Source organism: Paralichthys olivaceus, chromosome 16, assembly GCF_024713975.1.
Source record: "Paralichthys olivaceus isolate ysfri-2021 chromosome 16, ASM2471397v2, whole genome shotgun sequence".
Taxonomy (NCBI): domain Eukaryota; kingdom Metazoa; phylum Chordata; class Actinopteri; order Pleuronectiformes; family Paralichthyidae; genus Paralichthys; species Paralichthys olivaceus.
This window is the reverse complement of record NC_091108.1, coordinates 20473368-20499290: the sequence shown is the minus strand read 5'-3', so window position 1 is coordinate 20499290 and position 25923 is coordinate 20473368. Positions and strand designations below refer to the sequence as shown.

Sequence of the window (25923 nt, the reverse complement as noted above, 5' to 3'; positions counted from 1 at the left end):
AGTCATGTTCTCTCTCTCTGACCGACTGATATCGAGTCACAATCACCTTGAACTCACAAAGTTCCTCCTGAAAAAAAAAAACCTTTAATTTCTTTCAATTCAACTTTCAATTCAAACTCACCCTCACACACATCATGTAATATGTAATGTATTTACAACCCCAACTCAGAAAAAGTTGGGACAGTATGGAAAATGCAAATAAAAAAAGACAGCAGTGATTTCTACATTTAATTTGACTTGTATTTCATTTGAGTGTGAACATAAAGATGTTTTATGTTACGTCTGGTCAACTACATTTTAAATGTAAATATACATCCATTCCTGCCTTTCAGGCCTCAACACATTCCAAAAAGAAGTTGGGACGGGGGCAATTTAGGGCTGATAATGAGGTAGAATGATTAAAAAAATGAAGTGATTTGAAATAGGTGAAGCCAACAGATGAATGTAATCATGATTTGGTACAACAGCAGCATCCAGGAAAGGCCTAGTCCTTTCGGAGCAAAGATGGGCCGAGGATCGCCAGTTTGCCAACAAATGTGTGAGAAAATTATTGAAATGTTTAAAAACAGAGTTCCTCAAAGAAAGATAGGAGGTGATTTGGATATTTCATCCTCTACAGTGCATAACATTATTAAAAGATTCAAGGAATCTGGAGGATTTTCAGTGCGTGAAGGGCAAGAGCACAAGCCTTAGCTGACTAACCGTGCTCTCTGAGCCCTCAGACGGCACAGCAGCAAGAGCCGTCATTCATCTATAAGCGATATAACTATCAGGATTACCCTCTGCAAACATTTGTCAAGCACTAAAATACGTAGTTACATCAACACATGCATTAAAACTTTACTGTGCCTAAAGGAAGCTTTATGTTAACCATGTCCAGAAGCACCATCGACTCTTCTGGGCTCAAAGGCATCTGGGATGAATTATCAGACGAGTCAGTAATTCAGGTCATTTTTGAAAGAAATAGACGTTGTGTGCTCCGGACTAAAAATGAAAAGGACCATCCAGACTGTTCATCAGCAGCAAGTCCAGACTCCAGGGTCTGTCATGGTATGGGGGTGTGCCCTTTGCAAAGGTAACTTACACTTCTGTGATGGCCCCATTACTGCTGAAAAGTTCAGAGAGATTTTGGAGCAGCACATGCTGCCTTCAAGATGTCATCTTTTCCAGAGACATCTATTGATTTTAAATGTAACATGCCGTCCCAACTTTGTCTGATTTGGGGTTGTACATTTTCAATACTTGATTGAACCATGACATGTGTTGGGTTAATATGATTTAAGCCTGCTTCAATCAGCACTGAACACATTTCTTTTCTTTCTTTCAGATGCACAGGGTTTCTGTGGAAGTGGCCTGTACTGACAAACCACCAGCTGAGGCATGGTCCACCATGTTGTGTCTCTTTTTCCAGAATTTAAAGAAAATTAATTCTGCTTTAAAAAGGGTTGACTCACTTTTAGATTTTATGATTGAATTAAATGTTTTTATGAACGGATGATACTACATCACATGAATAAATATGTCTATATGATACATTGTTTAAATATTCAAATCTAGGTATTAGTATTATTGCACACGTCCTAAATATCCTTAACATGAATAGATAAAATATGAATGAAGTCATAATAAGGTCACTAACTAAATAATTGTATAATTTGAGCAAGCAGCACTTAAAGGAGCTGACTGTTGTGTGAATGAATCATGTGCATGTAAATGGTGCTCATAAAGTTGGAGAAAAAGATGCTTCAAATAGATACATTCCCTAGCCCCTCACCCTCACCCTAACCTTAACCATCACAACTAACTCCCTTACCCTAACCTAATTCTAAAACCAAGTCTTAACCCTCAAAAAGCCGATTTAATCTGTGAGGACCAGCCAAAATGTCCTCACAATGACGGTATAGAACCAAATCTGGCACTCATAACTATAGATAGTCGCGCGCACACACACACACACACACACACACACACACACACACACACACACACACACACACACACACACACACTGTTCTCTGCTGGAAGGCAGAAGTACATGACCCTATATTTTATAAAGGTATTTTTTTACACAAAATGCTAAATTGTTGACTTCCTGTGGGATTTCAGTCATGAACCCCAGAGACGTTCTTTAAGTCTTCGCTGATATTATTGAATTTCATAATGTTTCATCAAAATAACATTTCTTTCAACACTTTTACATTATCAGCATTTTAAGATTAGACAGATTGATCAGATTAATACCTTTGGATACATTTTTCAGAAAATTGCAAGAAAACATTTAAAATGCAGGACTTCCTGTTGGGTTTAGGTTATGGCTCCGAGAAGCTTTTTTAAAGTCTCTGCCTAATAGATGTCTCTCCTAAATATGACACATCTATAGCCAAGTCAACAACCCAGGGGGTCTGTTTTTTCTTAAACAGATGATGCAACTGAACCATTTCACCATGTGCAGGTCCCATAGAATTGAATAATTTATTGCCAGATCAGACGAGTGTGCAAAGATGTTGGAGTTTTGGAGCATGTTTAGGGCCTCATAAATGTGTGGAAAGATGAAAAATTAAGGGATCATTCGATAAATCACCAGTTTAAAATCTGTTGTAATGAACATGATGAAATGGTGCCGGTAAAGGACTACATCAGCTAATCTCAAAGAGCTTTGACTGAACATGAGTTAAAAACCTCATAGAGTTAAGTTATTTATAATTATATAATCAAATAAATTAGTCCCAGGGTTGAATTCCACCCACTGAGGCAATTGAAACATGGCCTAAAAAAATAAAATAATAAACAGTAAAGTCAGACTGTCTAATGTCAGCAGGAAGGTGACTTGCAGGTAACTTAGTTACTTTCCTATTTCTAGAAAGTAGTTTCTTTAATTGCTTATTTTCAGATAATTGCTCGTGTGAACATGATTATATTAGTCAGTTCACAGCAGGTCAGCTGAAGATGCAAAATGTGAAATGTCACTTTATCACATACATACATTTTCAGTGCACTGGTAAGAGGCTAATTATTGTGACCTATGGTTGCAATATAGGTCTGACTATGTTATGGAAATAGGACAACATGGAAAACTTATAGTTTGATAATTTCCTGAAATTAATTTGTATTATATGTAAGAACCCTGAGTATATATCTTTACATCCAAATAAGATGGCTCTACTTGATCAGTCTTTGGTGCAACTGCAACATCATCTTATCCATTACAAACTGTTATGTACTGTGTTATGTATGATATACTTTTGCTGACATCTGCAGGCATCAGAGAGAAGTTCCATATGATTCCCTGAGAGCAGAGTACAGCTAAGTTACACACCCAACATTCAACAATGTACTCTGACTGAGCTTTTCAGTAATACACACATAACACAACCTGTCAGAGTGTAATAGAAAAGCATAACGAGAGATATGCTGAACTCTATCTTGTGTGGGTGTCTGAGAAAAACACTGAAATATCTAACCCCACAGAACACACACACAAACACATTTGCATGCACGCACACACACACTTACTGTATATACACACTCTTAAAGGTCCTGCTCACGACAACATCAATGTGATGTGCTCCAAGTGTTGACTGACTAATTGGTCTATATCAATTTACAAAAGCATTCCTGCTTTTATTGTGCCTGTTTCCGGTTTATTGCTAACTGTTCTGTTTTGTAAAAGACAGATCTTGTTGACATTTTTCTACTGGGCTTAACTAAATGCAACTATATGTCAGACATGTCAATGTGGCCATAACTTCATGTGGAAGCTGTTTGGTTCTGAGCACAAAACTGCACAATTGATTTGATGCAGTGCATTTCATGCTGACTTGGACCATAATCATTACTCTTGTTATTTTGTTGATCAATCATACTGTATGAGCAGATACATCAAATTAAATTATTTCAATGGTAGGACTGATCTCAGTGACTGCTCTGACATGTAAGCAATGAACAATAACTAAGCAACAGCGCCCTCTGCAGCTACATGTGGTGATTCATGCTGATGGGCTCTGTGTTAGAATGTCGTTTTCAAGTCTTTTTCATGTAGATAAAATACAAAAGACTATACATATGTTGAGCGGAGCTGTTTAGAATTCTTCATATTTCAAAATGTTCCTTGTTGAGTATTGGACATAAACACTTACACCACATCGTTATGAACAACAAATCATAAAGAGATGACAACAATCTTAACTTTTAAAACTTCTACTCCTACTTTTAAAATACTTCTAAGTCTCTGATGCACAATTCAACATTACTCTTGAACTTGCTCTGCCTTAGGGAATCTGAGACTTGACCTCCACACATTTTGATGCTGTTAGTCAAAATAAGTTGCATTGTGTCTTCAAGTTCAAATGAACTCTCCACTCACAGCTCTATTGTGAAGGACTCCTGTCGACACTCAAATACAGTTTTTTGTGCTACTGTGCAGCTGGAGCACCAATTCTCGGACGTCCTGTGCTTCTTTCTATTTTCTCCCCCCTAATTTAAATGAACTCCATTTCAATAGGTGATTTTATTATTGAATTAAGCAGATAGTACCACATACTCACGTCTCCATGTGCTGGCACGGGGTTTAGATCCATTAAAGGGCCTGGTATCTGTGTGGCGTCCAGGCAGCCAGGGGAGCTGTCAGCTGTAGCATCTCACCTCTAATCCGCCCTAAAACACTGACAGATGACACAAACAGCTGCCTGTCCAATCTGCTCTGCCCCGTCCTGCTGCTGAAAACATTCCAATGAACAGATCCAAAAAGGATGTGGATATGTTTGGCTCTGGTAAGCTGCATGTCAGTTGTAGAATGGGTGGGTTAATGTGGATTACAGCACACATTACAGATTTTATGGTGGAATGGCTGCTCTATCCCGTACAATTGAAAGTCAATAGCCCCAGGTATTTAAAAGTCATACCCCCCTTAAAACATGCTGGTTCATAGGAACACCTTTGTGGCTAAAGCTGTAATATTAGTCACATGCCACACAAGTATTCAGTATCAATTGTATTGTAAAACCTTTTGTGTCTGTGTTTTTCCCTTGATAATGTTGCCGCATGACTCAGCTCAAATTGTAGTTGTGACCAACCTCAAACACTGTTTGTAAGGTCTGACTTTGTGCAGCGGGGATCAGTGGGTCCAGGGAAGGTATTAAACAAAAGGTTTATTATTATCCACCACACTCAAAGTATTAATAAACTGCATACATGCCTAATACCAAAACGATGAGAGAACCATGGTGAGTGCAGCTTTCAATGAAAAGAGCAGTCGAGGAGTGGACTGGAACACTCTAATGTGTCTTTCACACTAGATAAAGAAAACACATACACCCACTAACATCTGGCTTTTGTCTCCAGTGTGAAAGAATCACTGGCAATAGTCCCCAGCTCAAATGACTCTTCAGCGGTCAAGGGTGTTTATTGGCTCCAGCTCCGATCGGCATTGACGGAGACACAACATCTGGGTGGAGACACTCATTTTTGCCTCCTCTTTCAGTGCATCACAGGGGGGCTTGAAGGATTTTCACTTTTGAATTTTCTGTGACTCTTTGCCATCTCAGCCAAAAACACAGAGCTCAAATATTATTCAGTACAATCATTATAACATTCTTTGGAGGGCCACACTAAATTATTGAAACCATACAGTATCACCCTGACCTCTCTGAAGGATGGAACTGCTTCTCTTCGGCAAGCCGTCTGATGTCAGGTGGTAGTGATGATAGTTATTGCTCGGTCTAGCCAAAACAGCTCAACCTTCATATCAAACTCAGCAGTGATCTAATGCACACAAATGGCAAGTTCGGTTGTCTTTGGGGTGCCTGTTGTTTCATTTCTTTGTGTCTCGTATTTTCTTTTCTTTTTTTCTCATACCATCCCTTATCAGTAATACTAATTGATGGATGTTTGAGACAAACTGGAATCATTTCGAATTATATTACACAAATTCTCCTTCTAGCTTCTTAGCGATGAGCTTGCTCACTGGTCTCTGTCAGAATGTGGTCTTGTGATAACTGGACCCCAAACTCTTTTTGTCTTAGTATCTCAGCCAGTTTAGCTGAATGTTTCAAGCTGTATGAATGATTGACCTTTTTCATCACTGTGCGGCTCATTCTAAACTACGAACAGACTTGAACAAACCAAACAGACCCTCAACCAGAAATTTTGGCAGGCCTATCACAGTTTCCCCCACTCCATGTGCTGAAGTGTCCATGGGCAAGATACTGAACAGCAACCCTGAAGAGGACCTGATGTGTCTCACTTGACAAACTCACAGTTGCTATTTTTAAAGAATAAATGCCAATTCATGCTAGCCTCCGCAAAGGGCCAACACTGTTGTGAACATTCATACTGTAGTTGTGAGTGGGTGGGTGTGTAATATGTGTGACCTTAAACAGGGACAAGAAACACACACCATGCTACACAAAAGAATCCTAACTAGAGCACTTTAATAACAAAGTAGAAAGTGTCAGTGTTAAGAAAACGTGCCTCCTCATGTTGTTTTCAGTATACCTGCCTGAATAAACTGAGAAATATATATTAGTATTCTACTGGGATTTTACCTCTTTAAAGCATTGCAAAAAAGTAGCAACGTGAAACTAACACAATTCATTCTATTCCACTTAACAGAAGAACTGAACTGAACTCAGGAGATCCTCCTGAGTCTCTCTGGAGGATGTACGTGTGAACGCAAATGTCCAAATGAGATTCCCTTGGAGAAGAACTGCAGAAAGTCCAGAGGAGCCGATGTGAGAACACAAAAAGTTCCCCCGCAGAATCCACCGCGAGGGAATGGGATTGATGGCGTGACAGATGCAAACATTTAAATGACAAAAAGAAAACAAATATCTTAAGTGGAGCCATACATGTAGAAGACACTGATGAGGAAGTCAAGAGAGTTTGTGGTGATAAGAGACGATGCTGGTGTTGATGTGCTGTAAACAAGGAAAACTGTGGAGAAAGTGTGGACCCAATATCCTCCACATGACATGATTGAAAATGGCTTTAGGCTTGTCTCTGTCATGTTTATTCACTAGCAGGTGGTAATGGAAGTCAGGGAAGATATTGTAAATGCACAATAGACAGTTTGTTAGTAACTGAGGGAAGGTGGCTGGTGAATAAACAACAGACTTGTGGGAGAATGAGGTTGAGGGGAGATAACACTGGGGTTACAGCAGGGCAGGAGGAGGTGGCTGCATCCGTAATGAGAGGAGGGTGAGTATGAGTTACTGACATGAAATGAGAATAAAGACGGATGAAACTGTTCTGGCTCTACACTCTAAAAACAGCTTATTAATGCAGTTAGTCCACACTAATGTAAGACCATAAGGAAGTATGGGCTAAGGTTCTGTGATAGGCCCTACATCCACTATTGGCCAGAATTAAGTTATGGGATAGACATAATTTATTTTGAAGACATTTAGATGGGAGGATTTCCCATGTTAGCTTGATCACTTGACTTGTGGAGAATTGTCTGTCCTGAGTCAAGGCCTTGAAGTAAAAATATTCACTTTGTGTGAGGAAATAAATAAAAGGGAAGGGTATAAAATAGCCCACAAGGAAAATGTGTCTGTGTAAACTATGCAAAACTGAAATGAAAGAAAAAGAATGAAAAATTAAGTTTGACTTCTGCTGGTGCTGCAGGATGGGGGGCAGGGAGCCTGCAGTCGGACGCAGCAGTCGACCTGTCAATGAAAAAAAAAGTCTGCAATCAATTTCAGTGAGATAAGAAAAATGGCTAATCTGTACAGATGTTTTTTTGTTTATTTGAAATTATGTATAGCGCTATCTATGCAAATGTATTTTTGCTCTGCTCAAATTGACCCTGAAGATGAAAGATGTAAATTTGAAGCTAACCGGAGGATTAAGAGAGTCCTGTGCTCTTCACTTGATCCAACATGAAAACCATTGAAAACTGGATCAAGCATCAAGATCAAGTCACCCCATGACTTGTGTTTACTGCACAATAAAAACTAACTTGGCAAATATAAACACACAAATATTCTTCCTTTCTAACTGGTTGAGACACTCCCTCTTATTCTGTGTGCTGAAGTGTCCTTGAGCAAAACACTGAACCCCAAATTGCCTCTGATGGCTGATGCACTGTATGAATGTGTGCATCAATGGGTGAATGTAAAACTGTACTGTAAAGCACGTTGAGTTGTCATCAAGACAATAAAGCACTATATAACTTATATATAAATACAGACCATTTATCGTTTCTGCTTTTATCACTATTATACTATTAGTATCATTGTTTTAATGAAGAAAAACCCTCATGAATCTAAATTATGAGCCTGTAGAGACAGTAGACTTCTACAGTTTTCACCAAAGATGTCTGAGGTCATTTAACCTTGAAGTTGTGGTCACTTCGGTGTTACTGTATCTAACAACAATGTCGCTGTGTGAAGCCAACCAACTGAACATTTCATCAGTGTTCATTTCTGTGAAGTATGTCCGTACATGTGCGTCAGCTGTATTTCATCGGTCCCTAGGGCTTCATGCATGAGGTCATGACAGAGGTGTCACTGAATTATTAGCAGTGGTCGTTGACAGGATGTCAAACACATGCAGCTTGAACAGCCCACACTGTATGTACAGCACATCTAAAGCCTGGTGGAGACAAGTGTTAATTCACAGGTTAACACTCAACCACTCATCCCTGCTCTCAATAAGGAAGGAGTGATCTGGAAACCAATTCGCACCTGGTGACAGGAAGATCTGCCACAACTACAGACAGAATAGATGGTGCAAATAAATCCAAATATTATCATGAAGATGTGGTTTTGCTGCAGCATTGCACTAATGCATAATAGTATTATGGAATAGAGTTTGATATCTAAGGGACATTTCAAATAACCCCCGCTGTGGGAGATTACTGAGAAATCCAGACCGTTCTTGGGACCTACAGAAGGAGCATGACTAAAGCAGCTGAGGGCCTTTAAATAGAATAGCAAATCAGACCAGTGACATGGGATGGATGCAGCTGTTTGCCACCAAGCATAGAAAAGAGCATCCTACCTGAATTTATCTTTTTATCAGGAATTACTTATGTCATTATCATCAAATGACCATTGTTTAAAATAAAAGTGGCAGTGGGTCTGGAGGTAGTGGGGTCATCCACTGACCAGCAGGCCTGCGGTACATTCCCAGTCTCCCCCATTCCACGTGATGAAATGTGCTTGGGGATTTTATGAAACCCCCATCTGCTCAACATAGCTGGGCTGAGTGCACAATTAATAGAATAGAACTATACTGTTCACTTTGGTGGACAATTATTATCAATAAACAAGTGACAACATAAGGACAGAAAATCATAAAAAACAAGCTACAGTATAAAACAACAAAAACATCAGTTAGCAAATGGCTTAACTTCCACAGTCATATGGAATGGGGGACACTGGGATTGAACCGCTACCTAGTGGACAACCCACTCTCCCTCCTGAGCCACAAGATGACTAAGGGCAGAAAATGACATTAAACGTGAATCCCTGTCATCAGTTGGATGTATGATACATCGTAGCTTCAGAGGTTGACTCAAGTTGTGTTTGATGTCAAAGAAAATGGAGATATTAAAAAAATTGGATCTGGAAACAACACATTTTGTCACATTGATTTTTTTTCTTTCAACATTCTGTGACCACTTACTGTATACTGAAATAGAAGATGACAGTGGTTTCTCCCATTGTTTCCTATTAACAAACCTGCTGTTTAAGGCTGCATGAGATTCTTTTTTCATTCCAAAATATTTTCCTTACCCTAACAACAGTTGCACAGACAACACGTACTGTTGTGATAAGTGAGCAGTCACCAGATTAACGCCTACATTTAAAATGAATGTGCACTTGATAAAAATTAAACTTGGATTCATATTTTTGGCCTTGGTACCAATAAAAAACGAAATACCTCTCTTATTATGACATGCTCGTGTTTGCTCCTCCTCACAGGCGAGAACTGGAATCTGATTTCTGTCCACGATCAGTCGTCACTTGGTAAAAGAATTTAGCACATGAGATGATAAAAAAAAGTTTGGTAGAATTAGAGATAGAGAGTTTATGCTTGAGTGAGTCACAGGCCAGTTATGCTGGAGAAATGTTCCTGGCTCTGCTCCCGAAAAGTCACATTATTTGGATACAAACAAGCAGAGAGGGCGGCCAGACATCATGAGAGCCAGAGAGGCCTGTCACAAGAGATGAAAGTGATGGTGATTACCAGTGTGTGTGTGTGTGTGAGGGTTTAATGGCATGTGTGGTAGTCGTGTACCTGTTCATGTGTGTGTTTGTGTATGTGTGTGTTAGTTATCAGGTCAGGGTGGTGCCCTTGGCCTTGTAAGGCAGGGTTATCTAGGGTTATATATTTGATCTGTGCTGCCCTGCAGGTCAGTAGCTGCTTCTTCTTCCTCACCTGACTGCTGTAAGTCTAAATAAATAATTGTATTTGTATTCACAGATGCTGTTTTTCACAATTTGTCTTTCTATTGCCTGAACTAAAGGTAAACTTTTTTCAGAATGATCTAATTTAAAGGAATAGAGGTGATGAGTAATGCAGAATTGACATTTAACAAAATATGCCTTTGCTAGTTATACTTAAACATTTGTCCTAACTAAGTTGGACAAATAATTTTTAAATGACATCTGTTATTTCTACTCATGTTGATGTGCGTCAGCTACTAATGTCGTACTTATATTTCTCTGTGCAGGTGGTACACTGGTAGATTCTCTAAAGCCTGAGCTCACCTCTCATCTGAGTTGAACCCATAGGTAAAACATTTTGTCTCCTCAGGATTTCATATTCGAGAGACTGACGAAATATGATTTTTTTGTTCGGTAGTTCAATTTATGCACATACGATCTTTTGGATCTTTAAAGATTCTTCAGGTAAAAATTCAAATGTCGAGGAATTGAAAAAAAGAGAACATAATTAGATCCTTTAAACCAGTAGTTGGACAATATGACATTACAGATTTGATGGTGTCCGATAGAGACAGGATGAAGCCCTCATCTTCTCTGCTGACTGTGTGTACTTTAGTGCAGTCATGGGGGATGCAGAGATGTCTGTGTTTGGGGCCGCAGCCTCGTACCTGAGGAAGTCGGATAGGGAGCGTATGGAGGCCTCCACGCGTATCTTCGACATAAAGAAGGAATGCTTTGTCCCAGATCAAGTGGAAGAGTTTGTGAAGGCAACCATCACCAGCCGAGATGGAGACAAGGTCACTGTGGAGACCCAGAATGGGAAGGTCAGTGGTTATATTTTGGCATTCAGTTTTTAATATTGACAACACATCATTTGCTTTATCATACTTGAAACCATGGACAAAGCTTTTGAATCTGTAGAGATGAAGGTTATGTAAGATCGATGTTTGAGTATGAATCCATGTCTGGGAGCAAGTGTGAATCTTGGTGTAAATCTATGTGATTTCAACTGTCAATCACAGAGTGAGTGTGAATGGGATTTAAAGTGAGACCCTGTGTGAAGCTGCAATTAAAGTGTCTCTCGTCTCTACACTGAGCAACTGAGTGATGAATCGAGGTATCGCAATGTATGGCATGATTTGTAATGCTACACTCGCAATGCTGACAGTAATAATGTTGCCTGAATGTCTCACTCATTAGAACAGCATTTCTATGTGAAAATTGTTTGACAGTCACATATTAATCAGAAAACTGCATCTTCTCCTCAGACTGTGATTGTCAAGGACTCTCAGATTCTGCAACAGAATCCTCCAAAGTTTGACAAGATCGAGGACATGGCCATGCTGACCTTCCTCCACGAACCAGCCGTGCTGTTTAACCTCAAAGAGCGTTATGCAGCATGGATGATCTATGTGAGTAGAACAAGCCGGTAAACATTAAACTCTACTGTGTGCTACTCTAAGCTTGGTGCCCAAACTACTAAAGTGTAAATGTGATAAAACATTTATTTCACACTCACAGAAACTTTTATTTGTGCATGTGTGGGAGTACTCGGCCCACTCCGGGAAAATACAGGAGGAGAGAATGGTGTTTTCACAAAGTCTTTTATTATTTTTGACAAGCCTTCCCAGGCGAACACATCCACTTCCTATATCGAGCCTTTTCACATCCACTTGGGTCTCAGGATCCACACACGTACGGGCGTCTGCTCCGGCTTCAGAACCCCAGCCTACTGCAAGAGACCAGAACCAGGTTACCAGCATTCTCTTATTGATTGCCTGATTACCTGATTCTGCACAGCTGTCCGATCACCGGCCGTGCCACTCCTCCCTGTCGTCCAGAAGTTGGCGCCCTAATCACACCCCGCTGCCACAGCATGTTTTAGATGAATATTGTTTCACTGACTATATATTATAAATAAAAATAATGGACAGGACATAAAGTAGAACTTCCTTTGGGGGTTGGAGAGCGGAGGAAAATCAAAGCTTTCTAAAGTTTAGAGGTAAAGGGTTTAAAGGTATAAAGGTTTAGTCCAAAAAAAGGTAAAGAACTGATGCCAAAATGGTGATGATGTTAAAATGACTGTTTTTGTCAGACCTACTCTGGGCTGTTCTGTGTGACTGTCAACCCCTACAAGTGGCTGCCAGTCTACAACCAGGAAGTGGTTATTGCCTACAGAGGAAAGAAGAGGAGTGAAGCTCCTCCTCATATCTTCTCCATCTCTGACAACGCCTACCAGTACATGCTGTCAGGTACAAACTGATAAGACTATGTTATATGCTTTTTTGAGTAACATTCATTACATTTAAACATAATCAAACCTGACACTGACAAAGTTGTACTCTTGTGTTTGTAGATCGTGAGAACCAGTCAATTCTGATTACGTAAGCACTTAAAAACTCTATACTGTAACACTATATGCTCTGAAATAACTCTACATAATAATAATAATTCTACATTGTGCCACTGTATTGGTTATTCACTTTGCATTTGTAGTGGAGAATCTGGTGCAGGAAAGACTGTCAACACGAAGAGAGTCATCCAGTATTTTGCAAGCATTGCAGCTGGAGGCAGTAAGAAGGAGATTGCCAAAGACAAGGTGAATAATTACCTCTGATGGTTGTGCATTCCTGTTTTTATTACCACTTACACTGTAATTACTCTATTTGTAGTTGCAGAGGCTCTTCAATCTTTCACAAACCAGACAAATATCACTCGGTGACATTAGAGGCAGCTACAGTCTCTATGTGTAAGTAATGACAGATTGAACATACACAATTTCCCTCTGTGTCAGGGTACCCTGGAGGATCAAATCATCCAGGCTAATCCAGCTCTGGAGGCCTTTGGTAACGCAAAAACCATCAGGAATGACAACTCCTCTAGATTTGTGAGTGTCTGATCATTTTGTGATTGTATTGTCAATATTATGTATTCAGTTCCCATAAAAACACAATCAGCAACATAAGCAGATATCAAGATATATTTATTGATACACACTTTATCCTTTCAGGGTAAATTCATCAGAATTCATTTTGACACCAGGGGAAAGTTAGCCTCCGCTGATATCGAAACATGTAAGAACAAAAAAAAAAAATCCTTATCAAAGTACAATTTTTTCTACAAAGACTATTGGTGTTTTTTGATGCAGTCAATTTAACTCAAAGCATCTCTCTTATATTTGTCTATTGTCAGACCTTCTGGAGAAGTCTCGTGTGACCTTCCAGCTCAGGGCTGAGAGAGATTACCACATTTTCTACCAGATTCTCTCCAACAAGAAGCCTGAACTCTTGGGTTAGTACAGAGCCATGCTCATGGGGGAAAAAAACGATAAGATTAAAAGTAATACCTATGGATGCCATCGCCTTCATATTCTAGCTGTGTTTCCATTTGTCTGACCTTTGCTCACCCTCTGTTTTATGTCATACAGAGATGCTGCTGATCACAAACAATCCCTACGACTATGCCTTCATCTCTCAGGGGGAAACCCAAGTGGCCTCTATTGATGATGCGGAGGAACTGATGGCAACAGATGTCAGGCTCATTGTGATACATATACAGCACATTTGGTCATTGTGATATAATCACAATAAAAAACCCTATTGAGACAGAAATGATTTAAGGAATTATTGTGTGCTCCTCCACAGAATGCTTTTGATGTGTTGGGTTTCACTCAAGAGGAAAAGAACTCTGTTTATAAACTGACTGGTGCCATCATGCATTACGGCAACATGAAGTTCAAGCAGAGGCAGAGAGAGGAGCAGGCCGACGCTGATGGCACTGAGGGTAAGAAAGGCTCTGTCTGCCAGGTTGGCTCAGAACCAACTCACAGACTTTCACAACTTTCCCTGTCTTTCCTCAGATGCTGACAAATCAGCTTATCTGATGGGTCTGAACTCTGCCGACCTCATCAAAGGTCTCTGTCACCCCAGAGTCAAAGTAGGAAATGAGTGGGTCACCAAGGGACAAAATGTCGCCCAGGTAAGAACTCATGGAAGCCGGCTTCAAACCTTGTTATCCCTTTATTTTGTAGGATGGGGTTAGATACATTTCCTGTTCTACAGGTCAACTATGCTGTTGGAGCTCTATCCAAAGCTGTTTATGAAAGGATGTTCCTGTGGATGGTAATTAGAATCAACCAGTCACTGGAGACCAAGCAGCCTCGCCAGTACTTCATTGGTGTGCTGGACATTGCTGGATTTGAGATCTTTGATGTGAGTAATATACAATCAACCCAGCCCTGTTTTTTTATGAATGGAATGATAACAATTATTTTTCCCCTTCCCAGTACAACACGTTTGAGCAGCTGTGCATCAACTTCACCAATGAAAAACTGCAACAGTTTTTCAACCACCACATGTTCGTGCTGGAGCAGGAAGAGTACAAGAAAGAGGGCATTGAATGGACTTTCATTGATTTTGGTATGGACTTGCAGGCCTGTATTGACCTCATTGAGAAGGTGAGACACCAGGCTATTAGACGTAAAGACATGAATAAATAAAACAAAAAAGGTTTATTTATTCAAACAACTCATATTTTGTCTCCTCAGCCCATGGGTATCATGTCCATCCTTGAAGAGGAGTGCATGTTCCCTAAAGCTTCTGATGCCACCTTTAAAGCTAAGCTCTATGACAACCATCTGGGGAAATCTGCAAACTTCCAGAAGCCCAGAGTTGTCAAAGGAAAACCAGAGGCCCATTTTGCCCTGATGCACTACGCTGGAACTGTTGATTATAATATCAACAACTGGCTGGTGAAGAACAAAGATCCTCTGAATGAGACTGTCGTTGGATTGTACCAGAAGTCCACTCTCAAGCTGCTCCCTGTCCTTTTTGCAAATTATGCTGGGAGTGATTCAGGTACAATGGTGTGAATTTAAACTTTTGATGGTCCAACAGTTTTTTATAATAGTTAAAGTCACACTTTTTCTGTACAGTTACGGGTGAAGGTACTGAAGGTAAAAAAGAGAAGAAAAAGAAGGGATCATCATTTCAGACTGTGTCTGCTCTTCATAGGGTATTGTATGACATGCTATTGATATGCTATTTTGTATATGAGAGTGAACCAGCATATGTAAACTATTGCTTTACTATATTACAGGAGAACCTGAACAAGCTGATGACCAACTTGAGGTCTACCCACCCCCACTTTGTACGCTGCATCATCCCCAATGAGACCAAGACTCCTGGGGCCATGGAGAATCCCCTGGTGATGCACCAGCTGCGTTGTAACGGTGTGCTGGAAGGCATCAGGATCTGCAGAAAGGGTTTCCCCAACAGAATCCTCTACGGAGATTTCAAACAGAGGTATTACCTCATTAAAGTCACATATGGCATGAAGAAAAAACCCACAAAGATTATGCTCCAAGATATTTTTTCTTATACATTTTCCAGATACCGCATCCTGAATCCTGTTGCCATCCCTGAGGGTCAGTTCATTGACAGCAGGAAGGGAGCAGAGAAACTCCTTGGATCCTTGGATATTGATCACAATCAATACAAGTTTGGACACACAAAGGTATTATCTGAGATACACAGTCTAGTAGATTGAGAGAATTATAAAAAGTCTAATACATATTGTCGTCTTTAGGTGTTCTTTAAGGCTGGATTACTGGGTCTGCTTGAAGAAATGAGAGATGAGCGTCTCTCCAAAATCATCACTGCTATTCAAGCCAGATCCCGTGGGCTTTTGTCTCGTATTGAGTTTCAGAAGATAGTGGAACGCAGGTATCAAGATCATATTGGTTCATTCAACAATTATTGCTTTTTGATCTATTGATTTAAATAAAGCTTCTATTTTATTGAAAAAAATAATCTTCCAGGGATGCTCTATTGGTGATCCAGTGGAATGTCCGATCCTTCATGGGGGTCAAGAATTGGCCTTGGATGAAGCTGTTCTTCAAAATTAAACCTCTGTTGAGATCTGCTGAGGCAGAAAAGGAGATGGCCAACATGAAGGAAGAATTCCTGAAGCTGAAAGAGGCTTATGCAAAGTCTGAAGCTCGTAGGAAGGAACTAGAGGAAAAAATGGTTTCACTTCTCCAAGAGAAGAATGACCTGCAGCTACAAGTTCAAGCGGTAACAACAGCACTTAAGTGACATTTTCCTTTAACTTGTCATTAAAGCATGTGCTAATGAGACTAAATGTTTGACAGGAGCAAGATAATCTGTGCGATGCTGAAGAAAGATGTGAGGGGCTGATCAAAAACAAAATCCAAATGGAATCAAAGGCCAAAGAGCTGACAGAGAGGCTGGAGGATGAGGAGGAGATGAACGCTGAACTGACGGCCAAAAAGAGGAAGCTGGAGGACGAGTGCTCTGAGTTAAAGAAGGACATCGATGACTTAGAGTTAACTCTGGCAAAAGTGGAGAAAGAGAAGCATGCCACCGAGAACAAGGTACTACAAACACTAATGACAATAAAATTAGTCTGTGTCCCACATTTGAACTGTGATGAAGTCCTTGAAGAAAATGTCTCCTGGTTATAGGTAAAGAACCTGGTTGAGGAAATGGCTGCTCTGGATGAGATCATTGCCAAGCTGACCAAGGAAAAGAAAGCCCTACAGGAGGCTCATCAGCAAACACTGGATGACCTGCAGAGTGAAGAAGACAAAGTCAACACTCTGACCAAGGCCAAGGCCAAGCTGGAGCAGCAAGTGGATGATGTAAGAAATAATATCTTATACCATGTAGATGATATATTAAGTATTGACAATTAAACTCACAAATGTTGCAATGATGTCAAATTAAGCTTGAAGGGTCTCTTGAACAAGAGAAGAAAATTCGAATGGACCTTGAGAGAGCAAAGAGAAAGCTGGAGGGAGACTTGAAGCTGACTCTGGAGACTGTTATGGATCTAGAAAATGACAAGCAGCAGTTGGAGGAACGACTGAAAAAGTAAAAGTTTTCACTCTGATTATTCTTTATCACTTGTTTTATGAAACAAACACTAACTAAACACAATTTTGTAGGAAAGACTTTGAAATCATTCAGCTGAATGGCAAAATAGAAGATGACCTGGCCATAATCCTTCAACTGCAGAAGAAGCTCAAAGAGCTGCAGGTAACAAGTATAACAGTGTTAAATAAGTGTGTACAATTTTTCACAATGTTGCTACACTTAAACATGTTGTTGTGACTAAGGCTCGTGTTGAAGAGCTGGAGGAAGAGCTTGAGGCAGAGCGAGCTGCCCGAGCCAGGGTGGAGAAGCAGAGAGCAGACTTGGCCAGAGAGCTGGAGGAGATCAGTGAGAGGCTGGAGGAGGCCGGTGGAGCAACATCTGTCCAGATTGAGATGAACAAGAAGAGGGAGGCTGAGTTCCAGAAACTGCGCAGAGACCTTGAAGAGGCCACTCTGCAGCATGAAGCCACCGCTGCCTCACTCAGGAAGAAACAAGCTGACAGTGTTGCTGACCTGGGAGAGCAGATAGACAACCTGCAGAGAGTCAAGCAGAAACTGGAGAAGGAGAAGAGTGAGCTCAGACTGGAGCTGGATGATGTGGTGTCCAGTATGGAACATGTAGTTAAGTCTAAGGTACATATGCTTAAGGTGCACAATGCAAATTTCTACAGCCAACTGGTAAACTAGTGTTTTTTAGATGAACATTTTTCAATCAATGTGAGACAATATCAATCAGTCTTTATTAAATTTGAATTTAATTGTTGCTCTCCATAAAACGAATAGAGGGTGGCATCCGTGAGGAAGTTTCCTGTATTCAGTTACGGCTCCACTTTGCAAATAACTAAAATGGGTTAATATATGCATAACTTCCTTCTGCATTGCTATGCTTAATTTGGTCATGTAAAATGTATATTTATTTAAAGACTATCTTGGAGAAGACCAGCAGAACCATGGAGGATCAAATGAATGAATACAGAAACAAGTGTGATGAATACCAGCGATCCCTCAACGACTCCACCACCCACAGAGCGAAGCTTCAAGCTGAAACTGGTTTGTATTATGCTCTTTTCATTTGAATGTTAAAAAAATGTTACTCTGAATTGTTTGCCTTTCTAGATGAGCTATCAAGACAGCTGGAGGAGAGAGTATCTCTTATTTCTCAGCTGACACGAGGAAAGAATTCCTATAATCAACAACTTGAAGATTTGAAAAGACAACTAGAGGAGGAAATAAAGGTTTGGGATTTACTATTTAACAATATGTGTCAATTCATTTTTGAGATTCAAAAATAGTTTAATGAACACCCACATTTTCTTAATTAATCCAGGCCAAGAATGCATTAGCCCACGCAGTGCAGTCCTCTCGTCACGACTGTGACCTGCTCAGAGAGCAGTATGAGGAGGAGCAGGAGGCCAAGGCTGAACTGCAGCGCGGCATGTCCAAGGCCAACTCTGAGGTGGCTCAGTGGAGAACTAAGTACGAAACTGATGCCATCCAGAGGACCGAGGAGCTGGAGGAGGCCAAGTGAGTCAAATATATTTCTACTTCCAACAGTTCAGCAAAGTTTAAAAGCAACTAAGCCTGAATCAATTCTGTTGTCCTTCAGAAAAAAGCTGGCTCAGCGTCTGCAGGATGCTGAGGAGGCTGTTGAGGCAGTCAATGCTAAATGTTCCTCTCTGGAGAAGACCAAGCACAGACTGCAGAATGAGATTGAAGATCTCATGGTGGATGTGGAGAGATCTAATGCTGCTGCTGCTGTTCTGGACAAGAAGCAAAGAAACTTTGACAAGGTATCAGTATTTTTTTATGACCACCCCAAAAAATGGAATGGTAATGCTGTACATTGTTGGACAATCTCATAAATATCTAATGGATACACAGCCTTTTGATAGTACATGTAATTGTACTTGTTTTTTCAAACGCAGCTCAGTTTGGGGATTTAAACCAAAAATTGTACAACTTGTATCTCAATGTCTAGGTCCTGTCTGAGTGGAAGCAGAAGTATGAGGAGTCTCAGTGTGAACTGGAGAGCTCTCAGAAAGAAGCCAGGTCTCTGAGCACTGAGCTCTTCAAACTGAAGAACTCCTATGAGGAGTCTATTGATCATCTGGAGACCATGAAAAGAGAGAACAAGAATCTGCAGGGTAACGTATCAGTCAATGTGTCTTAGCAGGCAATCCATATAATTTGCAGATGTCAAAAAATACCAACAAAACACAACTTTTTCCATACACAGAGGAAATTTCAGACCTCACTGAGCAACTTGGTGAGGGAGGAAAAACTATTCATGAGTTGGAGAAGGTTCGTAAGCAGCTAGAGCAAGAAAAGAGTGAGATTCACTCTGCCCTCGAAGAAGCGGAGGTAAGACTTGAACCTCAAATCCACAGATAGTTTCTCACCGACATATGGTCTCTCACTGAGCACATTATAAGGAACACCATTCTAATACTGGATAACCACCAGGAAGTAACTATTAGAAGGTAAACTTCTGTGGCCATAAAGGGATGAATACGGTCAACAGCAATACCCAGATACACTGTGAAATTCAAAGCATGATTGATTAGTATTGAGGGCCAAAACGTTTCAAGAAAACAGTCCACCCAACACTACTTCATGACCAGCAGCCTGGATTGCTGACATAAGGCAGGTTGGGTCGAATGATTGCAGGAAAAATCAAGTGTTCCTGACAAAGTGCTCTGCAAGTGTACAGAACATGCACAGTTGCAAAATTAGGATTTCATTTGTGGGTCAGTTTTACAGCAGTTACTCCTGATGTCTGTCTTAGTGTTCTCTTGAGCATGAGGAGGGCAAGATTCTGAGAGCCCAGCTTGAGTTCAACCAGATCAAGGCGGACATGGAGCGTAAACTCACTGAGAAAGATGAGGAGATGGAACAGAGCAAGAGGAACCTACAGAGGGCCGTTGACACCCTGCAGAGTTCTCTGGAGGCAGAGACTCGCAGCAGGAATGAGGCCATGCGTCTGAAGAAGAAGATGGAGGGAGACCTCAATGAGATGGAGATCCAGCTAAGCCAGGCCAACAGGCAGGCATCTGAGGCCCAGAAGCAACTCAAATCTGTTCATGCACATTTGAAGGTAAAAAAGGAAACTGAGCTTTTAATTTTTGTTCCCGTCGTCATCCGGTAATTTTGTAACTGGATGCTTTGAAAACTTTACAGGATGCTCAGCTCCAGCTTGATGACTCTCTGAGACTCAATGAAGATATGAAGGAAAACATTGCCATTGTAGAGAGACGCAATAACCTGCTTCAGGCTGAAGTGGAAGAGCTGAGAGCTGCTCTGGAGCAAACTGAAAGAGGTCGCAAACTTGCTGAGCAAGAGCTGCTGGATGTTAGTGAGAGGGTGCAGCTCCTGCACTCACAGGTAAAATACACAGGTTGTACCTGGCACAGTCCTTCTTATTACTGTCAACCTACTCAAGATTTCTATTATAACATTTTATATTCAACCAGAACACTAGTCTGCTCAACCAGAAGAAGAAGCTGGAGGCCGATAGTTCCCAGCTTCAAACTGAAGTGGAAGACGCAGTGCAGGAGTCCAGAAATGCAGAGGAGAAGGCTAAGAAGGCCATTACTGATGCAGCCATGATGGCAGAGGAGCTGAAGAAAGAGCAGGACACCAGCGCTCACCTGGAGCGTATGAAGAAGAACATGGAGCAAACCATCAAAGACCTGCAGCACCGTCTGGATGAAGCTGAACAGATCGCCTTGAAGGGAGGCAAGAAGCAGATGCAGAAGCTCGAGGCCAGGGTGAGACTTTTTGTTACATTTGTTAGCTTTGGTAGGCAATGATTATGAAGAAGTTACTGAGAATATTACTTGAAAATTCTAATCCCTGGACAGATGAAGGAGCTGGAAAATGAGGTGGAAATGGAGCAGAAAAAAAGCAGTGAAGCTGTGAAGGGTATCCGTAAATATGAACGCCGCATGAAGGAACTTACCTATCAGGTTTGTAGCATGTACACTAGGGTTCCTTCACTTTCCTTCATACATATGTTTGTGTGGTTGAAATATCTTTTTCAGGAAATAAATTTGTAACTTGTTTGCATAGACTGATGAGGACCGCAAGAATATTGCCAGACTCCAAGATCTAGTGGACAAGCTGCAGCTGAAAGTCAAAGCTTACAAGAGATCTGCAGAGGAGGCTGTAAGTGTGGAAATATGTGGTGCCTTTACCCTTATACCACTCTACAATTAGTTCAACTAATGCAATTTGTTTAATTTGACAAAACAGGAGGAACAGGCAAATGTCCACCTTGGCAAGTTCCGCAAATTGCAGCATGACCTGGATGAGGTGGAAGAGCGAGCTGACATCGCTGAGTCCCAGGTCAACAAGCTACGTGCCAAGAGCCGTGACGTGGGCTCAAAGGTTTGAAGCATGCATTTTGTAGCAGGTGCACATTATCCGACCCTGACACACGCTGCCCTCTATTGGCTACATGTATGCTACTCTGCTATTCAGTTATCAGCACAATAGATATATTGCTTTGTGGTACTAAAGCAGCACTAATCCAAAGACCTAACAGCTGTTTCTCTTCTTCTCCCTCTTCCAACTTAAATGGCTGCAACAGAAAGGCTTCGATGAGGAGTGAACCTTTGGAGCCTTCAGAGATACTTTGTCCTGCTGTGTATTGTAGATCCCCTCAACTACCACTATTCACCAACTGTAGTGCTTAATAAAATTTCTTCAAGCTGTTGCAAATCATTCTGTTCATCCTTCTTCTTTTTTTGAGAACGAATGCTTTCATGGGACATTATAAAGGAAATATTGTAATATGTGATACTGATGTGCTGGCAACCTCCTGTTGCACCTAAAGGATAGGCAGATATGTTATTGTCAGTATCAACAAAGAAGATATCTTTTCCAAATTTGGATTACAAATATTACAATTTGTAGTTACACATATAATTAAGTAAATATAGCATTGAAACTGGAGAAACCATTACTTTCAATTTCCATAAGGACATAAGTGGAATGAGACTGAGCAAAAGGTTTATGCTAACTTATGTTGCAGACGGGAAAACACAGGGACACATTACATGTGGCGTCAGTGAACCTAAAAACTAAAAAGTCGAGGTTGTGGCTGAACCCGAGAGAGATAAAAACAAATCTCTTGTTCTTAAAATAGGGTTTCAGACGTTCCAGGACCCTGGGCCTCAAGGTCAAAGACAAACCAGTACTTATACTCAGGACTAACATAATACTGCACATAATCTCTCAGCTGAACAGTGAATCCCATTGAAGGCTACCTGCTCCTCCAAAGGGCTCTGGATGTTTTCTGAGAATCAGAAACAAATATACTGCTATATATAATAACAAACAAACATAAGATAAATGTTCACACACTAGTTTTACTATTGTTTAATATCATGGATGATCAGTGTAGATATAATTAAACATTTTTTTAGATGCACTGTTTTTACAGTTTAATACCACAAAACATATTTTCAGTGAGTTACTGCAATTTGCATGACATTGTTTGCAAAGTGCATAATGTAATACATAATTTACAGTTACTTACTTTATTTTTGGTTTTATTATTTTAGGCAATGCAATAAAAAGTAACATTGTGGTATCATAAATAGTTTGCAGGAATAGTAAGGCTTCAGTCATTGCTGCTGCTGCTGAAGACTATAAGATAATGATTTAAGGCTTTAAATCATTATCTCCTCTTATTACATGGTATGTCTTTAACTCCCTGAGCAGACAAGCAGGTATCTGTGAGCTAATGAAAATACATTCACACCTGCCCATAAAGAGGTGCAGCATGTAGAGCACAGAATGTGTTGAGGATTATCAGAAGGATTAACAGGACATCTGAGCTCAGGCTTGAATTAATAAAATGACTGACCAGAGATGGAGCACCTCACTATCTTTATAATTAGATCACATGGTGTATGATGCTTATAGTCTTATTTCAGGAGTTAACTTGTAGACTTGTAGAGATTTAGTTAATAGCTAGTTGGTCACCACTGATAATAGTATCAACTTTTTATCTAAATAGTTGACACTAAGGGCCTTAAATTTAATCAAGCTGCACCAAATAGCACACACAATCTGTCAATCCGTTATTATTCTCATTATTCTCAGGAGAACCTCCTGTGCAATGTTAAAAAAATTAATCAAGGAACAGGTTCCTCCCTGACACATACTGCATCCTTCCGCATCCAAGTTTTTGTGGAAATTTCACATTACTGCCATCCTGATGGAGGTACAACACACTTAAATGGAGAAGGGACAGATTTAGTAGAAGCTTTGTAACCTCTTCCATTGCAGGACTAAATAAACCGCCACGGTGAATGGAACTTGTTTGTAAAAAAGTTATGTTGCATGTGATGTTGGCCGGTTGCCTTAGCTGAAATGTATCCTTTTGTGTTGATTGCACAGTGAAAACTAAATTCCCCCAGAGGACATTAAAGTCTAAGTGTGAATCCTTCCAGTAGTTTTTTTGTAATCTTGCTTATAAACCAACCAACCAGAAAATAAGTAGACAGAAGTGAAAACATAACCCACTTGGTGGAGGTAAAAATTGAAATTCAGGGAAGATGATGCAAACTCATATTTGATGCATACGCACCACAGCAATGGCCACTTTTCATTGAATGCTAAAAAAGATATTTGTACAGTTTACAAATTTAACTTGCAAAATGGGAATTTGTTAAGATCTTCCTGTATGCAGGTGTGGGACATTATGAGGATCCTTATCCAGTGCTGACAACATATTTGAACCAACCCCTTGACCCTCTCACTTGGAAATGATGATTACATTAGCAGTTATTTTAAGCCTTGTACTGCTGCACTGTGATGATGTACAGAACATAACTGCATATACTGTGTCAGCAACAAGTTAGTGACTATAACAGTAACAATGACCTTAACACAAACAGGTCAAACCTTTTTAAGTTACCATACGTACTAGTCTCTAAGAATCCAATATACAGTAGTTGTCTATGTATTAAAGGTACAGTGTGTAGAATTTTGTGATATCTAGTGTTGAAGTTGCATGTTGCAGCTGAACACCCCTCACCTCACCCTCTCCTTCCAAACATGAAAAATAAGCTGTGGTAGCCTTTAATTGTCATTAAAATTCAAAAGGTGTTTAGTTTGTTCAGTCTGGACTAATGTAAAAAACATGGCAGCCTCCGTAGAGAGGGTCCCCTTGATGTGAATATAAAGTATTTCAATATAAAGGGCCTTTTCTGGGGTAAAGAAAACTACAATTCATACAAATTAGATGAAACGAACTAGTGAAAACATCAAGAGGATTATTTTATATTATATTTCTGCCACTAACTCCCTTTCACCAAAAACATACACACTGGACCTTTAAATCAAATATACAGTATGTGGTAACAGTGAGTGTTTGTTGCGACATAAACAAAGCATTTAACTTATGTTTCCTTTATTGAGAAGGCATTTGACCTATAAGGTCAGTGTTATCTTCACTCTTTAAGGGGTGCATGGAATCTCTCACTTCCTTTTGGTGCCTTGACACTGGCTGTCAGTAACTGTTATCAGAGTGGAAATAATCTCAGCACTTGTCAGCAGCTGTTGACCCTCCTTCTATCTCTTAACCTTTGAAGAAACTATGCTCACTGTTGTATTGTAGTTGCTATACTATTACAAAGCATGTTGTTTAAGTTTTATACATTATAGATTATTAAATGTTATGTGACATCATCCGTTGACGGAGCAGCCACAAACATCACATAACTATGGACTTTCATCATGGAACATTTATGATGAACAGTGGAATAGACCCATCCTTATGAGTGACTTTATATGAGACAGAATGCAGTGTGAGGCCGGCAATCATCTGCAACAGCTGACCCTGATGCAGAAAAAAATGGCACTTGTGGCTGTTCTCCTCAATCAGTGCAGGCTTCTCAGCAGGAATTTCACACAGTTATCTTTGTCCTCAAAGACACAATGCCATGTCAACAGCATTGTAACTGAGGGGCCATCTTTTGCTAGTCGCTGCCTGATAATGGGAGAAGGCTTCCACAGTGACCTTGGCATCGCATTGGATTATATCATGGTGGTACAGCCTATTGTGTGTCATCATTACTCCCTTTCAGTAAATCTCAAGCATGTCACCTGTGGCAGACCTCGGTCTGTGTTGCCTCGCACTTGTCGCCTGGTTAATCTCACAGACTAATGTTCTTTATTTAGACCACCCCTCTTGGTATCTGATGGCTGTTTATGTTACTGCAAAGTCCACCCTATGATAACCAAAAGCAGTATGTTGCTAGACCTCACTGTGTCTGAGCCCTCTGACCTAAACATGAATCACATGCCTCTCTAAAATATCTCCCCAGACATTTCTTGCCTTCATTTGTGTTTAGATAACAATACAAGCAGTTTACATTTATGTGATGCTAGGTAAGAAAATGTTAAATTATCGTTTTGATTTTCAATACTGCTCAAGGATGCATTGATATGTCTTCTGATTTTTTTGACAACTCATCATAATTTAACATATCCCCTTTTGTAAGCACATTAATATATTGTATGATAATGTACTGTGGTGATTTAGATTATTTTAGCAATTATGTAAAACAAATCTGATTTACAAACACCAAGTTAAGAGATTTTCTCTATGGCTTTAATAGCCATATC

The 25923-nt window shown here is 40.2% G+C and overlaps 1 protein-coding gene across 1 annotated transcript; it reads left to right on the top strand.

Annotated features, from left to right (window-relative positions):
- Positions 1 to 10678: 10678 nt before the first annotated feature.
- LOC109638363 (myosin-7-like) lies at positions 10679 to 22008 on the top strand. Its single transcript, XM_069510955.1, has 38 exons — positions 10679 to 10739; positions 11008 to 11215; positions 11660 to 11803; positions 12487 to 12643; positions 12748 to 12775; positions 12888 to 12990; positions 13186 to 13278; positions 13402 to 13465; positions 13584 to 13682; positions 13819 to 13922; positions 14036 to 14174; positions 14251 to 14369; positions 14453 to 14602; positions 14677 to 14847; positions 14938 to 15247; positions 15325 to 15404; positions 15489 to 15694; positions 15782 to 15905; positions 15978 to 16114; positions 16210 to 16465; positions 16543 to 16785; positions 16876 to 17052; positions 17139 to 17284; positions 17359 to 17449; positions 17530 to 17919; positions 18210 to 18336; positions 18403 to 18521; positions 18614 to 18810; positions 18893 to 19076; positions 19265 to 19430; positions 19523 to 19647; positions 20072 to 20380; positions 20464 to 20667; positions 20757 to 21053; positions 21147 to 21251; positions 21355 to 21450; positions 21538 to 21672; positions 21875 to 22008. The coding sequence occupies exons 2-38, from the start codon at positions 11015 to 11017 to the stop codon at positions 21893 to 21895; spliced, it is 5817 nt and encodes a 1938-aa protein (XP_069367056.1). The 5' UTR covers positions 10679 to 10739; positions 11008 to 11014; the 3' UTR covers positions 21896 to 22008.
- Positions 22009 to 25923: the final 3915 nt, after the last annotated feature.

Coding starts and splice junctions, on each gene's coding strand:
- LOC109638363 (XM_069510955.1), top strand. CDS start 11,015: ATGGGGGATGCAGAGATGTCTGTGTTTGGGGCCGCAGCCTCGTACCTG. Junction 14,848..14,937: donor GTATTGACCTCATTGAGAAG/GTGAGACACCAG, acceptor TTGTCTCCTCAG/CCCATGGGTATCATGTCCAT. Junction 16,786..16,875: donor AGCATGCCACCGAGAACAAG/GTACTACAAACA, acceptor TCCTGGTTATAG/GTAAAGAACCTGGTTGAGGA.